Source organism: Saccostrea cucullata, unplaced genomic scaffold, assembly GCF_032062105.1.
Source record: "Saccostrea cucullata isolate Sc308-1 unplaced genomic scaffold, CSIRO_AGI_Scuc_v1 ctg2414, whole genome shotgun sequence".
Taxonomy (NCBI): domain Eukaryota; kingdom Metazoa; phylum Mollusca; class Bivalvia; order Ostreida; family Ostreidae; genus Saccostrea; species Saccostrea cuccullata.
In genome coordinates this window covers 20,001-39,262 of record NW_026924651.1, presented here as the reverse complement: position 1 = coordinate 39,262, position 19,262 = coordinate 20,001, and the positions used below count along the sequence as shown (strand labels likewise).

The 19,262-nt window shown below is 34.5% G+C and overlaps 1 protein-coding gene across 19 annotated transcripts in view; it reads right to left on the bottom strand.

The window, feature by feature from the left end:
• Nucleotides 1-19,262, bottom strand: part of LOC134266966 (uncharacterized) — a 44,881-nt gene that overhangs the window by 19,386 nt on the left and 6,233 nt on the right. For 3 of the 19 annotated variants that reach the window (XM_062749174.1, XM_062749171.1, XM_062749190.1), the window contains 10 exons: nucleotides 18,420-18,480; nucleotides 18,197-18,262; nucleotides 16,712-16,777; nucleotides 16,394-16,600; nucleotides 15,825-15,890; nucleotides 13,967-14,032; nucleotides 11,720-11,785; nucleotides 9,959-10,027; nucleotides 8,890-9,786; nucleotides 429-731 (listed from right to left, as the gene is read on the bottom strand). In XM_062749174.1, the coding sequence (XP_062605158.1) occupies nucleotides 429-731; nucleotides 8,890-9,718 (1,132 nt within the window). In that variant the 5' untranslated portion in view covers nucleotides 9,719-9,786; nucleotides 9,959-10,027; nucleotides 11,720-11,785; ... (4 more) ...; nucleotides 18,197-18,262; nucleotides 18,420-18,480. Of the gene's footprint in view, nucleotides 1-428; nucleotides 732-8,889; nucleotides 9,787-9,958; nucleotides 10,028-11,719; nucleotides 11,786-12,840; nucleotides 12,904-13,966; nucleotides 14,033-15,824; nucleotides 16,048-16,393; nucleotides 16,601-16,711; nucleotides 16,778-18,196; nucleotides 18,263-18,419; nucleotides 18,481-19,262 lie in introns of those variants that run through there. The other 16 variants (XM_062749177.1, XM_062749176.1, XM_062749175.1 and 13 more) reach the window with 16 other exon arrangements.

Here is a 19,262-nt window from a genome sequence, read left to right as displayed (position 1 = left end):
AGCCGGTCTAAGTTTCCTTCATTTTCTTCACAACCATTGCACATACTGAAATGAATTGTTGGTATACAGATTGATCATATAAATATCTAGGTCAAGTTTCTTTTGACAGAGTTATGCCCCTTGGACTTGGTAAAATTCCAACTATCTATTATATGATGATTAAATATTTTCCAGCTCTATGGTTGGCTGCTCTAGATTAAACATAATAAGAACTAAAAATATGTTCATCGGACATGAATGCCTTGCCCTGGCTTCATTTGTAAGGCAACATAACACTTGTATTTGTGTATGAAGTTTGATGAAGATATCTTCATGAATAGTTTCTTTAAAACTGTGTTTCATACAAAAACTCAAATGGGTATTTCTATTTGAAAAGTGGCTTGTCTTTTTCATTTGTCCTTTGAATATGTGTCAGAAATTATTTTTACCCTCTAAAACTCCATCTCTAACAATAAAGAGATGTTGATGGACTTCCAGTCCCCTGGTGGACTCTGTAACTTCACTGACATTTTGATGTTTCCCTCTTAATCGCTTCAGCAGTGTTGTTAGTCCCCTGGATGACTTTGGAGCTTTGCTGACATTTTGACTTTGCCCTCTTAATCGCTTCAGTAGCGTTGTTTTTCCAGCCTCAGCACATCCAACAATTATTCCTCTGGCATGAGAAACAGTTGTCTTCTCCTTCCCAAGAAACTTCTTCAACTCTTCCACTTTATTTATATCACTGCTTGCATCTGTAACAAGAACAGTCATGTTCTCAAAATGGACATCAGAACAAATACATGAAGCAGAATTTGAAATTTTGTTTTAATGCACTTTACAGGTGTTCCAGAAAAAAATATGTTACTCTAGATCTGTTATTTTTATATCTTATATTTTATCTTTTTATCGTATTTTGTGAAATCAGTTCCAGAATATTATCTGATTATTTTGCTTTGGTCATATGATTTACCTCTTGGGCTAAGAACAAAGATTGAAATAAATCATGTTTTGTAAATAAAATTAATTCCTCTGTATAAAGTTTACAAACATAAATACATGTAATACTATTTTTGTAGCAGAAAAATAGTTATGTCTTTTAATCATGAAACAAGAGGTCCATGTGCCACATGGCTCACCTGACTAACTTTGTAGATGCTTTTTTTTAACCAGAAATCCACCCTTGTAATATACAATTAATTACCCCTTTTGGGGTCAACATGGTGAAATAAGGACCTGAGACCTTGCCCACGAGGTGACCTGACCGAGGTAATATCCTCCCCCTCCCAGGGCTCATGATCTGAACAAATTAGAATCAACCCTACCCCGGAATGCTTCCAAATAAGTTTCAGCTTTACTGGCCCAGTGGTTTTTGAGAAGAAGATTTCTAAAGATTTTTCCTATATATTTCAATGTAAAACTTGGATTCCCTATTGTGGTCCCATCTTACCCCTGGGGGTCATGGTTTTAATTATTTAGAATCTACATCAACCCCACGATGCTTCCACATAAGTTTCAGTTTTTCTGGCCTAGTGGTTCTTATGAGGAATATTTTTCAATGACCCACCCCCCTATTTCCGTCTTTTCTTGATTATCTCCCCTTGTAAGGGGTCTTGGCCCTTCATTTTGACATTTTGACTTCCCCATCACTCAAGGATGCTTTGTATCAAGCTTTGTTAAAATTGGTCCAATGGTTCTTGAGAAGAAGTCGAAAATGTGAACATGCAGTTTACAGACAGACAGCTAGACAGCTGGACAGATTTGAACAGATTGAATCTACACTACGTGACGATGATTCCACATGACTTTCATCTTTCCTGGCCCAGTGGTTCTTGAGAAGAATATTTTTCCTATATATTCCTATTTAAAACTTTGATCGGCCACTTTGGTCCCACCCTACTCCGGGGTCATGATTTGAACAAACGTGAATCTATACTACCTGAGTATGATTCCACATGAGTTTCATCTTTCCTGTCCCAGTGGTTCTTGAGAAGAAGATTTTTAAAGATTTTTCCTATATATTTCTATGTAAAACTTTGATCCGCCATTTTGGCCCTACCCTACACCCGGAGGTCATGATTTGAACAAACTTGAATCAACACTACCTGACGATGATTCCACATGAGTTTCATCTTTCCTGGCCCAGTAGTTCTTGAGACGATTTTTAAAGATTTTTTCTATATATTCCTATGTAAAACTTTGATCGGCCATTTTAGCCTTACCCTACCCCTGAGGGTCATTATTTGAACAAACTTGAACCTACACTACCTGACAATGATTACACATGAGTTTAATCTTTCCTGGCACAGTGGTTCTTGAGAAGAAGATTTTTTAACAAGAGGCCCAAGGGCCTTGAATCGCTCTTCTGATAAATTATACAATCTATCCTAAGACCCAAGATGCATCAACTGACAAAGTTTGATGATTCTTAGCCAGTAAGGGCTGAAGATATTTAAATGTAACTATGAAATAAAATAAGGTCATGGTGACCTACTTTTTGATTGAAATTTTCTGAGGACACAAAATGCATTAATTGGCAAAGATTGATGATTCTAAGCCAATAAGTACTTGAAATATTCAAAAGTGGGTCACAGTAACCTACTTATTGGTCAACATTTTCGAAAACCCAAGGTGCATAAACTGACAACGTTTGACAATTCTAAGCCAATAAGTACCCTAGAATACTTAAATATAGCAATAAATGTCACAAGTAGGTCACTATGACCTGTACTTTGATCATCATTCTCCAAGAACCCAAGATGCATCAAATAACAAAGTTTGATGATTTTAAACCAATAAGTACCCAAAATACCTAAATATAGCCATAAAATGACAAAAGTAGGTCACTGTGACCTTCTTTTTGACACACTTTTTGGTCCACATTCTCCAAAAACCCAAGATGCATCTATTGACAAAGTTTGATGATTCTAAGCCAATCAGTACCTGAGATATTCAAAAGTGGGTCACTGTGACCTACTTTTTGGTCAACATGCTCCGAAAACCTAAGATGCATCAAATGACAAAATTTGATGATTCTAAACCAATTAGTACCTGAGATCAGTCAGGGGTGTGATTGAAATCTATCATTTTTAAAAATGATGATTTTCAGTCATTAAATTGATTTTTAATAATGATGGAAATTCATCTTTTTTTAGTAAAATGATGAAAAACAGTCATTTCTATTTTGAAATTTATTTTAGAAATAGAGTTATCTCTGATATTAAAAATGACTGTTTTTCATCATTTTTTATCAAATTGTTAGGTCTGGGCGCACTTAATTATCTCATTAGTTTTACGGGGCGCACTAAATTATTTTGGTTTCAATTACTTGTCAAGATGTTTCTCTACACAAGGGTCTATGGCAGGATAGTGTACTATATCTAATTACTGTAGTAAATGGGATGGGAAAATTGACTTGAGAATGGAAATATGATGAAAAGACGTCATATTTACAAAAATCAGAAAATTGTGTACATTATATACTTAGAAGAAATGACCATTATCCATCATTTTCAAAAATGACTGATTTCAGTACCACCCCTGACTGGAGATACATAAAACTAGCCATAAAATGTCAAAAATAGGTCACTGTGACCTACTTCTTGGTCGACATGCTCCGAAAACCCAAGATGCACCAAATGACAAAGTTTGATGATTCTAAGCCAATAAGTACCTGAGATACTAAAATATAGCCATAAAATGTCAAAAGTAGGTCACTGTGACCTACTTTTTGGTCGTTAATCTCCGAAAACTCAAGATGCATCAACTGACAAATTTTAATGATTCTAAGCCAATTAGTACCAGAGATACTTAAATCTAGCCATAAAATGTTGAAAGTAAGTCACAGTGACCTACTTTTTGGTCGACATTTTCTGAAGACCAAAGATGCATTAACTGACAAAATTTGATCATCAAAGGTCTAATAATATTCAAAATATGCCTTTATAACAATTTGAAAACAAATGCCTGCAAAGTTCAAAAAGTAGGTCACAGTGACCTACTTTTTTGATAAATATGTTTTAAGGCCTCTAGATGCATCAGCTTAGAAGATTTGGTGATTCTAAACCTCTTGGTGTCTGAAATAATGGGATTAAATGTTTTAGGAAAGATTAGCCATAAAATTCAAAAAGTAGGTCATGATGACCTTTAAAGTTGGTGTTGTTTGTAGACCCAAGATGCACCAACTGACAAAGTTTTATGATCAAAAGCCTTTAGTTAAAGTGTCCAAAATATGCCTCCAAATCAATTTGAAAACAAAAGCCCGTAAAATTTAAAAAGTAGGTCACCGTGACCTACTTTTGTATTAACATGATGTCAATTCCTGAGATGCATCAACTTACAAGATTTGATGATCCTAGTCTTTATAGTAAGTAAAATATCAATATTTTTAATAAGTGTAAATTTTGATCAACTTTGAAGTGACCTTGAGACCACGCCCTTTGCCCCAGGGTCATGCCTTGAACAATTTTTGATCTTCAACATATCCTGACCCTTGTATATAAGTTTGATGAAAATCTGATTGGTGGTTCTGGAGAAGAAGATTTTTTAGCAACCAGTACTTTTGGTTTTATTTTCATGATTATCTCCCCTTGTATTAGGGTTCCACCCCTAATTTTAGTATAAATGGTAGCCCTTGGGCCAAGGATACCCCGTGACAAGTTTGACAATAATTGGCCAAGGGGTTCTTGAGTTATGGCCCGTATTCTAAAAAGTTAATGCACACCGCACGAAGCACACCGCACAAATGGCCACAGCACTAGCTCTTTGAGCCTTTGGCTCAGAAGAGCTAAAAATTCCATTAATTTTTCTCTTATTCATAATCATCTCCCCTTGGAAAATGGCTTGGCCTTTCATTTGAACAAACTTGAATCCCCTTCACCCAAGGATACTTTGTAGCAAGTTTGGTTGAAATTGGCCCAGTGGTTTCTTGGAAGATGAAAATGTGAAAAGTTTGCAAAGACAACGACAACGACGACGACAACAATGACGACGACAGACAACGGACAAATTGTGATCAGAAAAGCTCACTTGAAGCTTTGGCTCAGGTGAGCTAAAAAAACAAGATGTGTTTGTGAAACACTACTAGCCTAGTGGCAAAAACTTAAAAAACACACTTTAAGCATATAGGTCACAATCAAGGTCACAAGGTCATTTGTCATTGTCATTTGAAAGAACTTGATAAGTGAAATATGCATACCAAATATGAAGTCTCTATCTCTCATGGTTCAAAAGTTATGGTGAAGATTCAAAAAAGCTATTTTTAGCATATAGGACACAGACAAGGTCACAATACCATTGACCTTGGTATCTTGTGAAAGGGCTTAATATGTGGAGTATGCATGCAAAATATTAAGTCTCTCTTTCTTCGTTCAAAAGTTATGGTGAAGGCTAAAGTTTGCCAACAAAAAAGCTATAATTAACGTATAAATCACAGTCATGGTCACAAGGTCATTGACACGGTATCATTTAAAAGAGCTTTATAAGTGGTTTACGTATACTAAATATGAAGTCTCTATCTTTTATTGTTCAAAAGTTATGGCGAAGGTTAAAGTTTGCAGAAAAAAAAACCTATTTTTAGCATACAGGTCACAGTCAAGGTCACAAGGTCATTGATATATGTCATTTGAAAGAGTTTAATTAGTGGAGTATGCATACCAAATATGAAGTCTCTTTCTTTCATGGTTTAAAAGTTATGACAAAGGTTAACGTTTGCAGACAAACAGACAAAAAGACAAACAGATAAACAGACAAACAGACAGGACAAAAACAATGACAAACAAGCAAATTCAAAGAACTGTGGTCCCCCGCTTTCGGTGTCTTTATCAGTGAGATGTCATTTTTATGACACATTGTCTCAAATATGAAGGCCCTATTTTGTATCATTTAGAAATTATCACTGAAGTTGATTTTTTTAAAAATCAGGTCAATCGTGAAGGTCAAGGTCCATGGGTCACAAATCATAGCATGCTTGGAAATGTATTGTCACAGGTAATGCACATGTCAAATATGAAAGCCATATCTCTTCTCAATATAAGGAACAAGATGTGTTTGTGAAACACTGATGACCTGTATGGCAACACAACAAAGATTAAACTTTTGTTAAATGCAAATTAAATAGAGTTGGGTATTGCGAGTGAAAACCATATTGCGATATATTGCAATATTTTACTTTGAATATTGCAATATATTGCAATATATTGTAGGTTAATTATCATTGATAAATTGGAGCAGAATCTTTAAATTGCTGTCAAGTTCAAAGACTATTTGAATTTTTAAAAAAGTTTTAAAGGGGGAGGAGGGATAAGAAATTAATTGCACACATAATAACATAACTTTTAATCAAATTCAAATACCTAATAATATAATAAAACAAAATTAACTCTCTTGGAAAATTTTCAAATTGAAAAAAAATTATATACATAAGATATAATCTTTATTATTATCACTATTTTTTTTGGGGGGGGGGGGGGTCTCAATGAAGTAGCATAAAATGTTATTACAGATTAAAACATTACATACTAGATGAAAATAATTTCATTATTGTGGTTTCAGAATAGAATTAAAGCCAGAGAGAAATTGTGACCTGTTTTTGTGCGTTTTGGTGTTTTAGTCTAATCCGACCTAATTTCACATTATGACATACGATCAGGAAATGGCCTATATCTACTGTTTTAATATACATGCTCCTGGTAAGGATGACGGTGGCTAAAATGGCATGAAAGTCATTAAAAATAAATTAAAGCAATACTTCTACAAGTGAAAACAGGGATGATCATTTACTTGTATTATGAACATATATATATATAACTATATTGAACATCGATCGTGTACATTCCATTAAGATTTAGAACCACAGTAAACATGGTATTCACCCTGTAGAAATGTTTTATATATATTTTCTTTCTTATTAATTTTATTTTTAAGTTTTAACATTAATTATTGATTTTATTTTAAACATATTTAAAATTGCAACAGTGAATTTAAAGCTTCCTCTCTCTCTCTCTCGGCAAGCGGTAAATCTCTCTCTCTCTCTCTCTCTCTCTCCCGAACGAAGCTGACGAAGTATTCTTTCAACGAGACTGAAAAAACCTTTAGGATGTTACAAGTATTATTTCAGCAGTTTCTACAATAAAGGAGGTTTTTATATATTGTTTTAGATATCGTAAAATACCGGTATCTGATTTTCATATCGCGATATATTATCCTGGTGATTAATACCGCAATATACCGATATACCGGTAATATTGCACACCCCTAAAATTAAATACATTATTTCCCAAAAGTCAAGGTCATTCATGATATCCAATGAAAGGCCTTGTGACAAGGATTAAATATTTGAAACATGAAAGCGTTAGCCCTAACCCTTTAAAAGTTATGGTCAAGGTTTGTTTTTTAAAGTAGGTCAAAATACAAGGTCGAGGTCAAAAGGTCAAAGTTTTTTGTATCCATTGAAAGAATTTCTCACACTGATTACATATGTGAAGTATGAAAGCCCTATCTCTTACCGTTCAAAAGTTATTGCCAAGTTTAAAGTTTTTTCACAGGTACAGATATCTTCAAAGACAAGGTGAATAGGTCAAGGTTATTTGTATCCAATGAAAGATCTTGCCACAAAAAAAACATATGTGAAATATAAAAGTCCTAGTATCTACCATTCAAAAGTTATGGCCAAAGTAAAAGTAAGAATTTTTGTGTAAAGTGGGTCAAACTCCAAGGTCAAGGTCAAAAGGTCAAATTTGGTGGTAACCAAAGAAAGGTCTTGTCACAAGGAACACATATGTGAAATATGAAAGTCATAGCTCCACTAAATTAAAAGTTATGGGCAAGGTAAAAGTTTTTGTGACAGACGGACAGACAGACAAACAAATGAGATTTAATGTCCCCTCGCTTTCACGAAAGCGGGGGACAATAAACAATAAACAATAAACAAATCTTTTGATCTAGGCGCATAAAAATTCCCACTAATGCAGTACTAAAAGAAAAAGATTACATGGCATGATAAAGTGAGACACCTCCTTCCCACCCAAACCTACCCCAAAAACATCTTGTGTGTGTGTGTGTGAACAAGAGGGGGGGGGGAGATACACTGATACGACTCAAATTCTGACAATGGTTTCATTTTAACCATCAAATCTCCATGTAATATACATGTATGTAAAATGTCACCCCAGTACACAGTGTAGATTTACTGAACACCTGCTACAGAAATACACAACATTCCTAGACAGAGCTGTGTTAATATCAACAGGATCAATGGTGACTATATATCTCACTGTCAACTTTGTACAAAATGTTTGTAGTCACTGTGATTGAACTTTGTTTGAACACATTGAATGATGTATTCAAAGTATATATCATCTAATGATAAGGTCTATGACATTACCCCCCCCCCCTCCCCCTCCAACACTCATGAACCCTACACCAATTTTACAACCATTTTTCCATTTTCTGACATTTGTAGTGATCTTAAAATTTAACCAACAAACCATTAAGCAGAGGAATATAAAAATATCATGTCAACCTAAATAGAAGACAGAATCAAAGAGAGTTATTTAACCGTGTTAACAAATCATTATATAGTCTGTACAAATTCAGGAGTTGTTTGTCAAAGACAACAAAGTTAACAACTAACATGACTAAGTACACACTAAAATAACTCTTATTAAATCAAAACTATAACAATTGAAAACCAAATCATTATTAATTTGACAACTTATCTATTAATATTATTTCTTAAAATCATTTCTTGTTACATAACACAAGTTAGAATTCAATTAACCATGTAATGTATTTACACTTAAAAGTATGATCAAACCTTAATGTCTTATTTACACATACAAAACAATGACTATACTATATTATACACACTAAACATTGTAAACAAACATATAATAATACTTCAGTATAACTTACCAGTCAGATTATCCTCTCCATAGATAAGTCTGTAGATGTTCACTGTGTTGTGGCGGTATGATCCTACCCAGACAGACCGGGTGTTGTCATCATAACTCAGGCTGTATGGTCTGTCTATCCCGTATTGTACTGTAACTATCTCTGTCAGGTAGTTACCGTCTTTATCAATGATATGTACTGTGTGGGTGTTATAATCACACAGCAGGATGTGTGACAGCGCGTCAGTACAGATTCCACGTGGTCGTAGTCCTGATCCTGATGGAGGACCTGTGTAGGAGAAGCGATGTCTTCCTCTACTGTCTGTCACCACTACACCACGCCAATAGTCAGACACAATAACATCTCCATTGCGGTTCTCTGTGATGTAGAGAGGATATTCATACAGTTCCTGACCTGTGTTGTCGTGCTGTATGGTCTGTATGTGTCGTCCTGTCTTAGAGTAACGGTTTACCCGGCCTGTCACTGTATCAGTTTTATACATCCCGACCAGCAGGTCTCCAGTGGAGGGGGAGCTGTAGACACACAGTGGTCTCCATGGTGATGTGTTGTATGGTATCACTGTGGTCTTTACTTTATCTTTAGATCGTCTTATGATGTTAAGGTGACTGTCTATATAAATCACATCACCATTTTGAGTCACAGTATGTACTCCACCACCATATAGATATAAACCTGTCACTTTATCTAGTGTGTCTCCTGTCGTGTTTGTTAAGATGAGATTGCCTTCTTTATCACAGATCCAGACCCGGTCTGATGTCACGTGGGTAATGTGTTTACACCCACTAACTCCAGACACTGTGACAGATTTCTGTAATACTGCTGTATACATCCCTGACACCTGACTTCTTTTTCCTGTGACTTTATAATGCTGTGTTGGTTTCAGTCAGGGAGATCTCTCTGTAAATTACAACATTGTTCTAGAATTATCTACATCAATAACAGGACTCTCTTTATAATGTACTCATTTAAAATGTCTTGGTTTTCAGAACTTATATCTTTATATGTTTTGGTTGTAAGAACTTATACTGTGTTAAACAATTAAATAGAATTACCAGATAAACATAAATACCTGGACACTGGCTTCTCAATAATTTGTCTCCATTCATAGCAGCCTCCAAGTGTTCTCAATTAAACCTGTCTAACAAAGCAATAGTTATAATTAAAACACATATAAATCGTGACATACTGGAAAACAATTTATGTTTTTATAGATGTTAACATAAAATCATTTAAAACCTGACATTCTATAATATTGTATCTACAATTCAGTCTTTACAGAAGAAAAATCATGATAAAATCTGCATTCCTACCATTACTAATTCATAGTTATTACAATAAAGTGTTAGATAGAAAAATTCTACAGTAACTATGAGACTCTATAGATAGGTATGATTACTGTGTACTTTAAAGGCACTTGGACACAGATTTGAAGTTAATATTTTCTGTATATTTCTGTATAATATCACGAATTATATATTTTAATAGCATTTCACACAGAAATTAATTAAAAATCTTATTTCAATTAAAAGTTATTAAAACTTTAAATTTTTTGGCGGGTTTGATTGACACATCATTGCACGTTCACAAATCTTAACTTTATTCTTTAAAAGTTTTCATAACTTTTAAATGAAATAAGATTTTTAATTAATTTTTGTGTGAAATGCTATTAAAATATATAAGTCGTAATATTATAGAGAAAATATTAATTTCAAATCTGTGTACAAGTACCTTTAACACAGTTATAACAAGAGGCCCATGGGCCACATCGCTCACCTGAGCACACTGGCTAGGAAATAATAGCAGAAATCACTTCAGTATTGAGTAGTTTAGATGGGGGGGGTCTGAAATTTTAAACTACTAAATACCCCATGATGCTTTCATACAACAAATTCCATTACTGTTTTTGAGCAGATGATTTTTCCCTATTTATTCATTTGACCCCCCGCCCTCCCCATTGTGGCCCAGCCCAAACCGTGGTAGCCCTCATTTGAACCAGTATGACTTTGTACTACCTGAGGATGCCCCCATATCTATATGACTAAAGATTACTTTTCTGTTCTTGGGAAAAAAAATTCCTTGATATTTATAGATTTCCAATTGTGGCCCACCCTACCCTACCCCTACTTCACATTCATGACTTGAACAAACTTGAATCAACACTACGGATGCTTATATAAAAATATGACCAATCATGGCTTTATAGTTCTTAAAAAGAAGAGTTTTAAAAAATTTGATTTTCCAATGTATTTATTCCTATGTAAAGCTTTAATCGTCAATTGTGGCCCCGCCCTACCACTGGGGGTCATGATTTGAACAAACTTGAATCTACACTACCTGAGGATGCTTCCACTTGAGTTTCATCTTTCCTGGCCCAGTGGTTCTGGAGAAGAAGATTTTCAAAGATTTTTCCTATATATTCCTATGTAAAACTTTGATAAGCCATTGTTGCCCCGCCCTACCCCCATGGGTCATCATTTGAACAAACTTAAATCTACACTACATGAGGATGCTTCTACATGAGTTTCATCTTTCATGGCCCAATGGTTTTGGAGAAGAAGATTTTTAAAAGATGCAATTAATTTTTCCCTAATTCATAATTATCTCCCCTTCGAAGAGGGCTTGGCCTTCCATTTGAACAAATTTGAATACCCTTCATCAAAGAATGCTTTGTGCCAAGTTTGGTTGAAATTGGCCCAATGGTTCTTGACAAGAAGTCGAAAATGTGAAAAGTTTACAGACAGACGGACGCCGCACAAAATGTGATCAGAAGAGATCACTTGAGCCTTCGGCTAAGGTGAGCTAAAAAACTAAATTTAGGCATTAGTTAAACCTGTCAAAATGGTGATTTCTTCCTCTTCTTTAGCTTTACATAGTTAAACAGCACATCCTGGGAGACCTGTCAAAATAAACACAGTACAATGAGTAAATATTTCTGCATAGCTTCAATGTCTTAAAAGATTAATGTTATTGTATGGTATATTTTAGATTATTCATGGAAATGTAGACCTGAATTTTGTCAAGTCTTTAAAATACCAACCCATCATATTAAACAAGAGGCCCATGGGCTACATCGCTCACCTGAGCACTATGGCTAGGAAAAAATAGAAATTGGTTTATTATTAAAATGTTTAAATCCAAAAGTAGTCCCATGACCAATCATGGCTTTGCTATTCTTGAGAAGATGAGAATTTTCCTATATATTTCTATGTAAACCTTTGGTTTGCCATTGTGGCCCCGCCTTACCCCACGGGGGTCATGATTTGAACAAACTTGAATCTGCACAACCTGAGGATGCTTCCATATGAATATGATCAATTATGGCTTTGCTATTCTTGAGAAGAAGATTTTTAAACAATTTTCCTATATATTTCCATGTAAAACTTTGGTCGACCATTGTGACCCTTCCATATCCCCAGGGGTCATGATTTGAAGAAAATGGAATCTACATTACCTGAGGATGCTTCAATATTAATATGATGAATCATGGCTTTGTCATTCTTGAGAAGAAGATTTTTAAAGAATGTTCCTATATATTTCTATTGAAAACTTTGATCGGCCAATTTGGCCACGCCCTACCTCTGGAGGTCATAATTTGAACAAACTTGAATTTACACTACCTGAGGATGTTTCCCCATAAGTTTCATCTTTTCTGGCACAGTGGATCTTAAATAAGAAGAAGATTTTTAAAACATCCCACCAAATTTTTCCTAATTCCCAATTATCTCCCCTTGAATGAGAGCGTGGCCCTTCATTTGAAGAAATTTAAATTCTATTTACCCAAGGATGCTTTGTGGCAAGTTTGGTTGAAATTGGCTCTTTTTTGAGAAGAAGTCGAAAATGTGAAAAGTTTACAGACAGACAGACAGACGCCAGACAAAATGTGATCAGAAAAGCTCACTTGAGCCTTCGGCTAAAGTGAGCTAAAAAACTAAATTTAGGCATTAGTAAAACCTGTTAAAATGGTGATTTCTTACTCTTCTTTAGCTTTACATAGTAAAACAGCACATCCTAGGAAAACCTGTCAAAATAAACACAGTACAATGAGTAAATATTTCTGCATAGCTTCAATGTCTTAAAAGATTAATGTTATTGTATGGTATATTTTAGATTATTCATGGAAATGTAGACCTGAATTTTGTCAAGTCTTTAAAATACCAACCCATCATATTAAACAAGAGGCCCATGGGCTACATCGCTCACCTGAGCACTATGGCTAGGAAAAAATAGAAATTGGTTTATTATTGAAATGTTTAAACCCAAAAGTAGTCCCATGACCAATCATGGCTTTGCTATTCTTGAGAAGATGAGAATTTTCCTATATATTTCTATGTAAACCTTTGGTTTGCCATTGTGGCCCCGCCTTACCCCACGGGGGTCATGATTTGAACAAACTTGAATCTGCACAACCTGAGGATGCTTCCATATGAATATGATCAATTATGGCTTTGCTATTCTTGAGAAGAAGATTTTTAAAGAATTTTCCTATATATTTCTATGTAAAACTTTGGTCGACCATTGTGACCCTTCCATACCCCCAGGGGTCATGATTTGAAGAAAATGGAATCTACATTACCTGAGGATGCTTCAATATCAATATGATGAATCATGGCTTTGTCATTCTTGAGAAGAAGATTTTTAAAGAATGTTCCTATATATTTCTATTGAAAACTTTGATCGGCCAATTTGGCCACGCCCTACCTCTGGAGGTCATAATTTGAACAAACTTGAATTTACACTACCTGAGGATGTTTCCCCATAAGTTTCATCTTTTCTGGCACAGTGGTTCTTAAATAAGAAGAAGATTTTTAAAACATCTCACCAAATTTTTCCTAATTCCCAATTATCCCCCCTTGAATGAGAGCGTGGCCCTTCATTTGAAGAAATTTAAATTCTATTTACCCAAGGATGCTTTGTGGCAAGTTTGGTTGAAATTGGCTCTTTTTTGAGAAGAAGTCGAAAATGTGAAAAGTTTACAGACAGACAGACAGACACACGCCAGACAAAATGTGATCAGAAAAGCTCACTTGAGCCTTCGGCTAAGGTGAGCTAAAAAACTAAATTTAGGCATTAGTAAAACCTGTTAAAATGGTGATTTCTTCCTCTTCTTTAGCTTTACATAGTAACACAGCACATCCTGGGAGACCTGTCAAAATAAACTCAGTATGTGAGTAAATATTTCTGTATAGCTTCAATGTCTTAAAAGACTAATGTTATTGTATTGAATATTTAAGATTATTCATGGAAATGTAGACCTGAATTTTGTCAAGACTTTAAAATACCAACCCGTCATATTAAACAAGAGGCCCATGGGCCACATTGCTCACCTGAGCACTATGGCTAGGAAATAAAAGCAGAAATCACTTCAGCATTGAGTAGTTAAAGACAGGGGGTCTGAAATTTTAAACTACCAACTACCCAATGATGCTTCCATACAAAAAATGCCTTTACTGTTTTTGAGCAGATGATTTTTTCCCTATTTATTCATTTTTGACCCCCCCCCCCCCCATTGTGGCCCAGCCCTAACCGTGGTAGCCCTCATTTGAACCAGTATGACTTTGTACTACCTGAGGACGCCTCCATATCTATATAATTAAACATTGCTTTTCTGTTCTTGGGGAAAAAATTCCTTGATATTTATAGATTTCCAATTGTGGCCCACCCTACCCACCCCCTACATCACATTCATGACTTGAACAAACTTGAATCAACACTATGTAAGGATGCTTACATAGAGATATGACCAATCATGGCTTTATAGTTCTTAAAAAGAAGAGTTTTAAAAAATTTGATTTTCCAATGTATTCATTCCTATGTAAAACTTTAATCATCAATTATGGCCTCGCCCTATCCCTAGGGGTCTTGATTTGAACAAACTTGAATCTACACTACCTGAGAATGCTTCAACATGAACTTCATCTTTCCTGGCCCAGTGGTTCTAGAGAAGAAGATTTCAAAGATTTTTCCTATATATTCCTATGTAAAACTTTGATAAGCCATTGTGGCCCCGTCCTACCCCTGTGGGTCATCATTTGAACAAATTTAAATCTACACTACATGAGGATGCTTCAACCTGAGTTTCATCTTTCCTAGTGATGGAACGATTGTCGCCGACAATCGATTGTCGGTCGTTAGAAGCTCTTCGATGCTACTAATCGATTGTAAAATAAATGTCGCCGACATCGCTAACAAAAAATAAAATTGTCATACTTTAAATTTATTCCCAAATCCAAGTGCAAAGAGCATAAAAGTAGTGATGAATGTTGAAAACATGGAAGGATTTTGTACCTTGTTGATACTTTTACCGCCATGATTAAATATGGGGTTAGACTAATACCAGGAAACGGTAATATTGCAATGTTTTACTATAGAAAGGAAAACATAATTAGTCTAGTCAATCTTTAAACGTAATTATAATCATAAATGCAAGTCTAACTTCTGAATAATTACTTTCAAAACTTGCAACTTTAACTAATTAAAACTAATTTTAAGAAATAGATACATGTATTAAATGAAAGGTGGGACTAATATCAGTAAAATACCCACTGCATGGGCTTTGTAAAAAAAAAATTATAATAAATTCCCATTCTGTTTCAATAGTCCTATATTGTTTTAAAGTAAACAAAATATTATTTTCCACTCTTAAAAAAAGAAATTTCAGTTATTATTTTTGAATATTTTATGTAAGTAAATGTTTTTTTGTAAAAGTCTGACAGAAATCTGAATAAGTTTTGAACAAATTTGAATACCCTTCATCAACATGATCAAAGGATGCTTTGTGGCAAGTTTTCTTGAAATTGGCCCAGTGGTTCTTGACAAGAAGTCGAAAATGTGAAAAGTTTACAGACAGACGGACGCCGGACAAAATGCGATCAGAAGAGCTCACTTGAGCCTTCAGCTCAGGTGAGCTAAAAACTAAATTTAGGCATTAGTTTAACCTGTCAAAATGGTGATTTCTTCCTCTTCTTTAGCTTTACATAGTTAAACAGCACATCCTGGGAGACCTGTCAAAATAAACTCAGTACAATGAATAAATATTTCTGTATAGCTTCAATGTCTTAAAAGACTAATGTTATTGTATGGTATATTTTAGATTATTCACGGAAATGTTTCATGAAGCCGTAATTACTTATTGTTTATAAAATTAGTCTGATACTCTCAAAACTGTAATACATTTTTTTAATTTCTTGATAAGAAGATTTTTAAACAATTTTCCTATATATTTCTATGTAAAAGATTGGTCGGCCATTTTGGCCCCGGCCTACCCCCGGGGGTCATGATTTGAACAAACTTGATTCTACACTACCTGAGCATGCTTCCATATAAATATGATGTATTATGGCTTTGTCATTCTTGTGAAGAAGATTTTTAAACAATTTTCCTATATATTTCTATGTAAAACTTTGGTCGGCCATTTTGGCCCCGCCCTACCCCCGGGGGTCATGATTTGAACAAACTACCTGAAAACTGTCACAAACCTGTTGTATATAAAGGTAAAAATGAATACCTGTATAATGATAATTATCCTGGTAATCTTTTCACACGTTGTACATTACATCCTATAGAAGCTGTCAAAATTAACACAAACAAATTAAGAATTGCCAACTAATGCAGTTCACTGTTAAAGTTCTTGGTAGACACGGTGATCATGCAATACTGGTAAATTAATGGAGGAGCTAATCTTCATCCTGTAGAAGCTGTCAGTGTGGGAGACCTGTCAAACAAGTGTCTTGAAAACCTAATGTTATTGAATGGTATATATATATATTCTAGATTATTCGTGGAAATGTTTCATGAAGCCTTAATTAGTTATTATTATTTAAACCTGTTAAATTGGTGATTTCTTCCTCTTCATTATCTTTACATAGGTAGACAGCACATCCTGGGAGACCTGTCAAAATAAACACAGTACAATGAGTAAATATTTCTGCATAGCTTCAATGTCTTGAAAAAAACTAATGTGATTGAATGGTATATTTTTTATTGTTCATGGAAATGTAGACCTGAATTTTGTCAAGTCTTTAAAATACCAACCCGTAATATTAAACAAGAGGCTCATGGGCCACATCACTCACCTGAGCACTATGGCTAGGAAAAAATAGAAATTGGTTTATAATTGAAAAGTTTAAATCCAAAAGTAGTCCCCTGACCAATCATGGCTTTGCCCCTCTTGAGAAGATGAGAATTTTCCTAAATATTTCTATGTGAAACTTTGGTTGGGCATTGTGGCCTAACCCTACCCAAGGGGGTCATGATTTGAACAAATATATGATCAATTATGGCTTTGCATTGATTCCATTATATGTATATGCACTATAAAAAAATGTTATAATCGAAAAAACATCGAATTTACTTTACTTGGCATAAACATGTAAACAATTGATGTATTTAACAACATATAGATTTTCATGTTTCTCTATCATTATTTTTGTTTATGTATTGTTGTTATTTATAAAAAATACTGAATAAAATCTTATTACAAAAAAAAAAAAAAAAAAATTATGGCTTTGCTATTCTTAAGAAGAAGATTTTTAAAGAATTTTCCTATATATCTCTATATACCTGGTTAAACTTTGGTCAGCCATTGTGGCCCTTCCCTACCCCCGGGGGTCATGATTTGAACAAATTAAATGGAATCTACACTATCTGAAGATGCTTACATATAAATATGATGAATTATGGATTTGCTATTCTTGAGAAAAAAGATTTTTAAAGAATTTTCCTACATACTTCTATGTAAGTAAAACTCGTCGACCATTGTGTCCCCACCCTAACCATGGGGGTCATGTTTTGAACAAATTTCAATCTACACTACCTGAGGATGTTTCCATATAAATATGATGAGTTATATCTTTGTCATTCTTGAGAAGAAGATATTTAAAGAATTTTCTTATATATTTCTATGTAAAACTTTGGTCAGCCATTTTGGCCCCGCCCTACCTCCAGGGGTCATGATTTGAATAACCTTAAATGTACACTACCTGAGGATGTTTCCCCATAAGTTTCATCTTTCCTGGCACAGCGGTTCTTTTTAAAAGAAGATTTTTAAAACATCCCATCAAATTTTCCTTAATTCCAAATTATCTCTGCTTAAATGAAGACATGGCCCTTCATTTGAAGAAACTTGAATCCCCTTCACCTAAGGATGCATTGTGGAAAGTTTAGTTAAAATAGGCCCAGCGGTTCTTGTGAAAATGTGAAAAGTTTACACACAGACGGACAGACAGACAGACACCAGATAAAATGTGATCAGAAAAGCTCACTTGAACCTTCGGCTCAGGTGAGCTAAAAATTAAAAGATTTTTTAAACCTGTCAAAACGGTGATTTCTTCAGCCTCTTTAGCTTTACATAGTTAAACAGCACATCCTGGGAGACCTGTCAAAACAAACTAAGTACAATGAGTAAATATTTCTGTAAAGCTTAAATGTCTTAAAAGACTAATGTTATACATGTAGTATGGTTTAACTTAGATTATTCATGGAAATGTTTCATTCCGATTTACACTCCTGTATATAAAGGTGGAAAAAAATACCTGTATAATGGATCGTTATCCTTGCAATCCTCTCACACGTTGTACATTACATGTGTAGAATCTGTCAAAATTAACACAAACAAATTAAAGATTGACACAAAATGCAGTTCACTGTTACAGTTCCTAGTAGACATTATGATCATGCAAAACTGGTAAATTAATGCTTCAGGATTCTAATCAGAATCTGATGAACAGTTTATTTTGTAGTGCATGTACCAGTGTTTGACTTATTTGTGCTTTAGTTTATTGCTAAAATTGTCTTACAAAATCTTAGGGCTAGATATGGTTTTTAAAAAATCACTAATTACTTCAGCTATCACCGTCAAATTTTCAAATGTTAACCAAGCTATTTTACTGTCTCACTAAACTATAAACTAAAACTATAATTATCAATCATAGTAATATTTTGTTCACACATTGCTGTGAAACTTATAATCATAGTGCAATTTATCACAATAAGAAATGACATTTCTGGACATCTGGATTTTTAAAAACCTTTTTAAGGTAATAAAGGAATGTTTTATTGTAAATTGATAGAGAGTATTGATTGAAAAAAGCGGTTGAAGTCGTTGCAAAAAATCCCTAATCACATTGTACGGCAGTGAGCTGAAAGGTCATAGGGACACCAGACCAAGATTTAAGTCCCTATGACATCTCATTGAGATTAAGGGTCCTTAACTGTGGCCTTGCTAGCAATGCCCAAGCAAGGGGGAGGTAACTTTCCAGATATCCTCAGCCTCGTTTTAATTCTGTAATAGAAAAGAGCTTGAAAAGTATGGCTTAATAAACTACTTTTCTTCAAGTTTTCAAATGTTTCGGGGATCTTTTTATGAAGTTTGAGAT